At 45.0% G+C, this 9,894-nt stretch overlaps 1 protein-coding gene across 3 annotated transcripts in view; it reads right to left on the reverse strand.

The window, feature by feature from the left end:
• The window catches only part of ulk4 (unc-51 like kinase 4), an 80,442-nt gene that overhangs the window by 48,442 nt on the left and 22,106 nt on the right, over nucleotides 1-9,894 (reverse strand). For all 3 annotated transcript variants that reach the window (XM_062539608.1, XM_062539607.1, XM_062539609.1), the window contains exons 20-21: nucleotides 2,664-2,825; nucleotides 714-896 (exon numbers count right to left, since the gene is read on the reverse strand). In XM_062539608.1, coding sequence (XP_062395592.1) covers nucleotides 714-896; nucleotides 2,664-2,825 — 345 coding nt within the window. The remainder of the gene's footprint in view (nucleotides 1-713; nucleotides 897-2,663; nucleotides 2,826-9,894) is intronic.

Consider the following 9,894-nt stretch of genomic DNA (forward strand, 5'->3'; position numbering starts at 1 on the left):
AATTTAAATTCTATGCCAGACAATGCATGAATAAACACGTGGTGTTCAGTCCTCCTCTTTGTCAAGGGAATTAAGGAGTAAAAAATATAGTATTTTTCATATAATTGGTGCAAAATTGAAGGCTCATAAGTTTCATGCACCGAAAAACTTGTTTTCCTGATTAAAACTGAACATTTGCATGTAAATTAATTCAGGTCAAAGAAAATTACCAATGGTAATCTCCAAGCCTTGACGAGAGCACACAGTACCTTTTAAATCAATTTCAGCCGCCCATTTTCCAAATGATTACCCCTTAAGATAACAAGTGAAACAGAGCCACAGTAAGAGGGAAAGAGTGTTTCCCTGAACGCTCAAAATGATCACCTTTCATTCACACACATGTTGACATGGTTTACAAAGGATGCAAAACTTATGCAAATTCCATGAGTGTTCCTCAATGACAAAACCACAAGCAGGGAATACATTTGTTTTGTCCTTTGGAACATAATCTGTGATGCGCTGAACAAATGTAAATGTAGTCTCTAGTGAATGGATTATGATGGACAGAGCTATAACTACAGTTCTCTGGTCTGTCTTTGGAGCAGTCAAGGTATTTACTTTCAAGTCATCAACAAGTCATCAATGTTCCCTCTGTAAAGCCTCTCTGACAAATGAGGTGGGCAGAGGGAGGCTAATAGTGGCTGAAATGGAAGACCAAGACTGCTGCTACTAACCTTGTCCTGGAGAAGGCGCTGGGAGTGGACTCCAGATGCCAAGGTGGCCGCTAGCATGGTCAGCATGTGCTGCTGCACCCGACTGACCCCGGAGCCCAGGCAGCTCAGCAGCGCCGGCAGCCCCACCTTATCAATCACGCTCTGGAAGGCAGCAGGCGAGTGGCGCGTGATTTTACACAGGGCCTAGAGGAGGGGCAGGAGGTCACACACACACCATCAAGCACCATCATCATCCAGTTAGAGCCGCAGCACTGAGAGGAGCTGAGCCAGGGGTCAACAGAGGCGCTAGCCTGCTAGCCTGGGGCAAGCAACAGAGCACGTCGGGCTAGTTGGCCAGTCACCGCTCCGCAAAGTTTTCACCAGTCACCATCACGAGAGAGCTCAGCTCAGCTGTGATGCTAGCTGGTTGAAGCTAAGCATGTGAGGCTACTAAAATAAAGAGGGAGCTCATTACAATGTCATACACTTAATTATTACAGTTTTGTGTAAAAGCTACTTTCCACGGCCAGTTAATATACAAGGGTCCAGAACAAATGGGAACATGTTGGCACATGGTGTTTCATTTCTTTATTCTTCTTTCTGATTAAAGCTAGGCTATTTTAATTACCATATTTGTTACTATGATTATCATCACAATTCACAACACAGTGAAATGTGGTTTTGAACAGGTAATTACCTAGTATACCATGTATCATGCATTTGAATCAACGATTCTAGAGTGCTATGCACTAAGGGGGGATCCCCCTGCGCGTAAAGGTGCATAATGGTGCGTAAGTCGAATTCGGTTAACGCCTGGTAGAGAGTCACGCGTTTTGGGTAGAGCAACCCCAAAATCTGGGCGTTTCTTATGTAGCCTGCAGCGGGAGCTGATCATAGACTGATTGCTGATTCAGGGGTGGGGGCTTCAAAGAAAATTGGCGTCCTTAGCGGTTTGATTTTCACTCATTTTTTTAATTAAGGCATTAAGATCAATTGTCAAATGATTATTTTATATTCCTTTTTTTAGGCAACTAGCATGGTATCAAATACATGTTCTCCCTACTGTACAACTCTTGAGCGTATTCTGCCATGGCTTGAACACTTTTCCAGCTACGCTTGAGAAGTAGCCAACAACGGCTATTCCGATCAAAGATTGTAAAGTGCTTGATAGCACCTGATCGGAATCCCATCATAATCCCATAGCATACTTCGTTCGAATCTGTCCGTTTCTTTCCAACTTCTCTGAAGTCATCCATACATTTGCACAGACGTCGGCACTATTGTGGAGCAGCTTAGTTTATTCTCTTGTCTCTTGATTTGTTTGTAATGGAGATTGAAGTTGTTATGCCAGTCTCTCTACTGTGTTCGAAGCTGCAGGTGTCAGTCTACAAAATTCTTAGCATAGCCTAGATAAATTGATATTATTCAAGGCAGCTGCCAGCGAAACCTTTTTGTCAAAAGTGAGTTTTTTAATTATGAATCTACACACCTCGGCTCTTTATATACAAACGTCGAAGTAAAAGTGAAATTTTGTGAAGTAATTTCTTTGTTAAGCTATGTGATGACACACCATTTTACTGTAGGCCGTTCTTTATTCAGTTCACCTTGCTTACGTTTTCAAAATCAAAGACTGGTTGGTGTTCTTTCTGGATTTAAATGGCAATCAGAAGGTCAATGAGAAAGTCCATGTTCCACGTGCACCTAAATTAAGGAGGTGGTAGATCAGTCTGATTCTTTGTTTAATAAATCACGCCTCTTTCATAAGGCCGCCTTGATTTCGAACTTGCTCGATGTGGGTGTGTCAGAAGCTGGGATGGCAGAATGCGCATAAAACAGAGGTGCGCAACAGAAATGCGTAAAAACAAGCTTACGCGCGAACGGGAGAATTCGCCCCCTTAGATGCGAAGTTTCAGGAACCCAAAGTGGTCAGGGGACACTATTAGCATAGCAGTATAGAGATGAGGGACTTACAGACACAGCGCTGACCCTCATGGCGTCCACTGTAGAGTGGGTGAACAGGTACCAGAGAGAGGGGCCGATCTCAGGGGTGATGAAGCCTTGTGCGTAGTGAGACACGGTGCTGCACACGTTCTCCACGATCTTAGCTGCCATGTGATTCACCACCAGCTCCTCCTGCACCACACACACACACACACACACACACACACACACACACACACACACACAAACATCAATGTACACGTTCTGCTCTTATTCAAGTCAACATTAGCACATCAATGTACACTTTCTATTGTTATTATTATGCTCAACATTTGCATTGTGTGTTGATGAAGAAGACTTTGCTAATGCATGCTATTGGCTATAGCGATATTGACAGGTGATTTCAGTAGTATGTGGTCTACTAAACTGCTCACAAAAAGTAAGGAAACTTGACTTTGGCCCATTATATCTCCCTTTTAGTAATACCAACCAGTAAAGTGTTTCATATCATTTTTATCGTTGATTTGTCACCTTTACAATGAGGTATAGCTTGTAAGCATAGGGCAATCATGGAATGAGCAACACAAGCAAACGTGTAAGTAGTGCCAACGAAAAATGTGCCAAAATGGCCTGTTATGCTGTTGGAATTCACCTTTGTTACTTCAAGCATTGACGATTGCACTCTCCCACAGAAATGAGGAAAACAAAACATGTTAGGCATACATTTGTTCATTTTATACTCAGTGTCAGGGTCCTCAGTAGCGTGTAGAGGATCCATATGCAGCCACAACAGCTTGGCACCTTCTTCTCATGCTGGTCACCAACCTGGCTACATTCTGCTGTGGGATGGCATTCCATTCCTCGATAAGGATCTGTTGTAAGTCAGCCAACCTGGTTTTGTTGGTGACTCTGGCACGTACAGCATGCCCAAGCTGATCCCACAAGTGTTCACGGCAGGCCATTAGATCCTCTCCACTCCCAAATTCTGGAGGTACTCTCTGATGATCCCAGCTCTATGGGGGCGAGCGTTGTCATCCTGGAGGATGGCAATTGGTCCCATATTCTGGAGATATGGAATTGCCACTGGCTCCAGAATCTCATCCCAGTATCTAACTGCATGATGATTGCCTTCAATGATAACAAGGTCTGTCTTTCGAGTTAGGGAGATGTCACCCCACAGCAGAATGTAGCCAGGTTGGTGACCTGCATGAGAAGAAGGTGCCAAGCTGTTGTGGCTGCATATGGATCCTCTACACGCTACTGAGGACCCTGACACTGAGTGTAAAATGAACAAATGTATGCCTAACATGTTTTGTTTTCCTCATTTCTGTGGGAGAGTGCAATCGTCAATGCTTGAAGTAACAAAGGTGAATTCCAACAGCATAACAGGCCATTTTGGCACATTTTTCGTTGGCACTACTTACACGTTTGCTTGTGTTGCTCATTCCATGATTGCCCTATGCTTACAAGCTATACCTCATTGTAAAGGTGACAAATCAACGATAAAAATGATATGAAACACTTCACTGGTTGGTATTACTAAAGGGGAGATATAATGGGCCAAAGTCAAGTTTCCTTACTTTTTGTGAGCGGTTTATATGGGCAGTTATGCTAGCTTGTTCACAGACACAGATGATGATTGTTATAGTAATGGAGCTATCAGACTGCACATTGCCACAAACAAAACCCTGAAACCTAGACGTCCATACACTAGGGCTGCCACAATTAACTGATTAATCAATCAGTCTTGATTGACATGTTGTCAATACAACAACAATTGATTAATCAATGAAACAAATCAACAAATTAATCGACAGTGAAAATAATCGTCCAACCCCCTACCACACACACAAAGCCATCTGCGAAGTTCGACCCACCATGCCCCCAAATGTGAGTCACCTCATCAAGCCCCGTTCCCACAGGCCGTGCTAAGCCCTTGAGGGGATGTGCTTCTCAGGGGAGCTATTCAGTGGGTGGTCCCTCTAATGGAGTCATTTTCTTAAACATACATGAAGTTGTAATGTGTCATCGTACACAGGTTTTGCCCCCTTGTTTGTATTGAGTAGATTTTTAGCTCTTGATGATCAAGACAATGGATTTCCACATCTGTCTGCAGTGTCTGTTGACTGGAAATAGAACTGGCACCAATGCTATGACAGGTTTATCAAATATATGACAGGAAGCACAGATTTCACTATTTAATGAAACTGCATTTTATCTCCAGTCTGAGAGAATCTAATCTGATGGTTGTAGGTAAAATCCATTGACAACTAAGCCAACAATCTGTTTTAAACCTATGGCTGGCAAAAAAGGGAGTAAAATAAATACAGAATGTACTGCCACAAGGAAAGGGATTCATAAAACATGGAGCAGTTAATATATACTGTAGGTCTCAGTCACCTATTGTGGAAAAGGGTGGAATGGGTTTTTAAATTATTGAATCAGCCCTGGTCTCCTGATTTCACGCAATTACATCATAAACTTCTATTCCCTACAACCTCAAGCCAATATTGTGCAAATAATTCGCAGCCCCGCCGTGTCACAGGCTTCACCCGGAGCGGTCTCTAATTTGGGGAGTTTGTGTCTGCAGGCTGCTGTCCTGGAGCGTGTTTCTCTCTGCCACTGCAGCCAAGAGACATGAAACCTTCAGCTGCAGCGAGGCAGCTCTAGGAGGAGAGGACCCGGAGAAGCTGCTCAACGCCTCGGACATCAGGTGTCTGGAAGCAGAGCTTTGCCAGCAGCCCGGTGCAACTCGGCTGGGTTTCACTGCAATCACAATGCCCTCGTCTAAGGCTGACACCACACTCAAAAGGTGAGAGAAATACACACAAGCACACACACACACACACACACACACACTAGTGTCATGCACACTGACTACATGTGCAACAGAGGAGGCTTCTATAAGACTACAGGTGAAGCAGTGCTTCACCAAAAAAAAAGTAAACATAAAAAAAAAAAAACTTACAATAATCCCCTTTTCACTGTTTTGAAACAGAAAGACAGTCATTAAGACGAGCTGTTTTCCTGAATTCAATTCTGTGAGTGACAACAGCGCTATCCCCACACCCGCGGTGAAACAGACAATTGCAGTGAATCAGACGATTTTCTTGCTTCACTACCATCGATATATTTTCCCATTGACTTCAATGTAAATCGAGTGAAACCCCCCGCGGCTCGTGGATTTTTCCCGTTTCAAAGGATCCTTATGGAAGATAAGTCCCACCCGTGAAGCAGTGACCGATAGGGTAGAATTTTGCACTTCCGTCACTTGAATATGATTGACACAATACTCTGGCCAGTCAACGCCTTCATAAGGAAACTATCGTTAACTGACTTTGACATAATCAGCAACAACAACAACACATAATTTGTTGAACAGTCATTTCATAAGACATATCTTTATTTATCAGTGTAGATGAGGATTTTGTTACTTAGGGTTAGTGAATATCTTTTTTGTTTCCTAATATAATTTGTTTAGCAAGAGCCCTTACAAGCTAGGGTAGCCTATTGCTAGGAGGGTATCTAGCTAGCTTCGTTTCAAGTCATATTCATATGGATAAATTACGAGTGGAAGCAGAGGGCAGACCAAAACCTTCTGTGGAAATTACACAGCTCGTTGATGCTACGGTAAGGAGACATTTCAATTGTAGAATGTGAGGAAGAACCGTGAGTAAGGCTGAACGATATACCGTTATGTAAGGGACATAGACTGTAAAAAATAGGTAAGGGATAATCAACGACGCGCCGTGCGTCTATAGGAAAATAATGCACGTTCGAAGTGGTAAGGTCCCGACGCCGCAACTGCGTCGGTCGATGGGGTTTGCTTCACCAAAAAATGTGATGACCAGCCGCCACTGATGTGCAAGATAGTACACTCTGGGGAGAGTGAAAGATGAGAACTCCACATACATACACCTCCACTCATATACACCCACGCACACACACACGTCAGGCCCACTGACTTCAGGTCAGCATGTGCCCATCCAACATAACATGACATAGCTAATAAATAATTCTAAAACGGTCCTTGATTATGATTGGCTGAATCGCGTTCGATGCCGCTGTACATTTCACAATTTGTTTGTGTTTCGTTCTATAGTAATGCGCTACCACAACTAGCACAAAAGTTAGAGTGGTTGCGTCTCGTTATTGCATGGCAACCATTCATATGGAGGGAATATATTTCTTGGCGGAAGAATGATTATCTATGAATTGAATACATCATTACATTTTTTGTTGCCGTGCCCTTGTTTCATGAAATCTTGCTACATTGACGTAGTAACCGTTTTAGAAAAACAATAAGCCACTCGAGTCCGTGGTTTAAACTGAATTTAGAACAGCTAAGGGGGTTTAAAGGCACACCGCTAACAACGCCCCTTAGCTGTTCTAAATAACAGTATAAACCACGGCCTCTCTGGGCTTATTGCCTAAACATACATGTACACACAACACTCAAACAATATTTCAACTAGTGATTAATTGATTAATATTAAAGTACCTTTAATAAATATGCTAGACAGACATCATAGAACTCAACATAAAGACATTTGTTGCCAATAAAATAAAGGAATGAGTCTTCATGCACTGGCTCCATCTTGTCCTTTCACCTGCACCATTGAGCATCAATATGGTGCTCTCATGCCTCACACTGGCCCAGGCAGAAGAGACTGGCTCTGGACAGGCGCGGCGCAGATTGGAATACAGGCGCACAAAGGAGTGAACAGATTCAAATGAATCTCCTTTTGTTATCGGACAGCGTGATTAAGTGATTACAGGCATCAAAATCGATCGATAACACAGGTAATTCATTGATATCATTAGTGCCATTCAATAGTACAGCCATTAGTTAACCACAATGTGCCATCTGTTGATGTGCAATTTAGTTGCAAGCTAATTGGATGGGTGATGTCCAACTTCTGCTTTAGCAACATTGCACTATAACTCACAAAAAGCCCATTTGTACCACTGTAGGTCTGTAAAGGTAAAATGGTGCCAACCAACCACACACACACACACACACACACACACACACACACAGAGTGGAGGGTGTACTAGACATGGGCTAACACGGCGAACACCTGCACCGAGGAGGAAAGGGTGAGAGCTGAAGGGTGAGAAGGGGGGGAGAGAGAGAGAGGGAGAGAGAGAGAGAGAGACAGAAATAATAGAGCTGCATGAAGAGCAAGTATTAAGACAAAGACATCATGAGTGCCGGTATTTAAGTAGCAAAAACAGTAAAGAAACCCCAAGTCCAACTTAGTGCAGCATGTTGAACAGTGCCATGCTCTCCCTCACACATGACTCATGCACGCTAAACAGCAGAGTACGTTGTGGGATGCTGCAGGCTCCACAGCAATGAGCTGATCTACAAGGTGCAGCCTCCCTGCAGCGCTGTGCTGTGCTGTGCTGTGCTGTGCTGTGCTGTGTTGTGCTGTGCTGTGCTGCGTTGTGCAGTTCCACTGTTGCTCGGCCCAAACCCACACAGAAACCCACGAGCCAACGGCAGCCAATAAGAGAGAGAGAGAGAGCGCAGGCAGGGGTGAGGACTCCATCCTCCAGGGCCCTGGAGTGCCAACTACTCCCCACCACCCCCAAACATACGCGTGCACGCACACACACACACACACATACACACACACACACACACTCACACACTCACACACTCACACACACATATGCGCACGCACGCACGCGCACACACACACACACACACACACACACACACACACATATACGCACACGCAGACACACACACACACACACATACATATACGCAGACACACACACACACACATACGCACGCGCAGACACACACACACAAATATATATACGCACGCGCAGACACACACACACACACAAATATATATACGCACACAGACACACACGCGCACACACACACACTCTCCCTCACAATCACATAAACAACACGCTGCCTCGGAGTGGAGATGCCTCCAGGCATGGATGAGCCAGATCTGGCGGTGTGAAAACAAGTGGACTAAGCAGACGAGGACCCAGAGCCCACATGGGGATGGGCACAGAGCAGCGGGCAGCACACACACACACACACACACTGAGACACACACACACACACACACACACACACACACACACACACACACACACACGCGTAGACTAAGCAGACGTGAGAAGCCAGAGCCCACGTGGGCATGGGCAGAGCAGCAGGCAGCACACACACACACACACACACACACGTAGACTAAGCAGACGTGAGAAGCCAGAGCCCACGTGGGGACGGGCAGAGCAGCGGGCAGCACCCGCACCAGCCGAGCGGGCCAGAGTGAGACAGAGCCAGAAGAGAGAGACACGCACCCACCGTGCAGCCCCACAGCTGAGCTGGAGACACCAGCAGCTCCCACTCATGGGGGACAGAGCACTTCCACTGAGTCAGCGCTTTAACACACACAGCGCTGGGATGGCTAGAACGTGCACATGAATAATGAGGCCTTTCCACAAGCTTCTCTGAGGGATGATCCCATGAATTGCACCTGGCCAGAGTCTAGAGGCTTGTGGCAGGACATGCAGTAGGCACATGCTCAGACACAAAAGTAATTTCCCGTGGATTAGCCGCATTGTGTATCAGCCGCAGGACAGTGTTTTATGCAAGTTAACATAAACAAAACCATATTAATACCATATTAACTGCCCCTGTGTATTAACCCCATAGCTGAAGACATTTTTCTAAATCATTGTATGAGCTGCGGCTAATAGTTGGGATATTACGGTAACAAACATAATGCGGTTAGCTCACAGCACACCTTCTCCAGGTATCACAGAGAGGAGATGATGGGGGTGCACACACACGGCAGACGGACGCACGTGCGGCTGCGCCATTAGCCCACACACACACACACACACACACACACACACACACACACACACACACAACAGCACCTTTAGTGCAGCACAACACGGTGTTACAGCGGGCGCCTGGCACATGCAACAGGACAGCTATCTAATTGGCTCACAGGGGAGTGCTGTTTGCTCAGCCACTGCACAACACACAAACCTAAAGCTCTTCTCCACACATATTTGCATGGGAGGGAACCGAACTTTGCCAAATTAAAAACAACACCTCATTAAACGGGTGTGCATGAAAGCCCCTTTCCAAACAAACGCTTTTTTCCCCCCATTGTGCACTCTGCCATACACATAGTCTGGCCTTATTTCATTAACTTCTTCAACTTACACACGGTACACAAATACAAATTACATTTTGTTTACTGGCACATGGAGGAAA

The sequence above is a fragment of the Sardina pilchardus genome, chromosome 6 (genome assembly GCF_963854185.1).
Source record: "Sardina pilchardus chromosome 6, fSarPil1.1, whole genome shotgun sequence".
Taxonomy (NCBI): Eukaryota; Metazoa; Chordata; class Actinopteri; order Clupeiformes; family Clupeidae; genus Sardina; species Sardina pilchardus.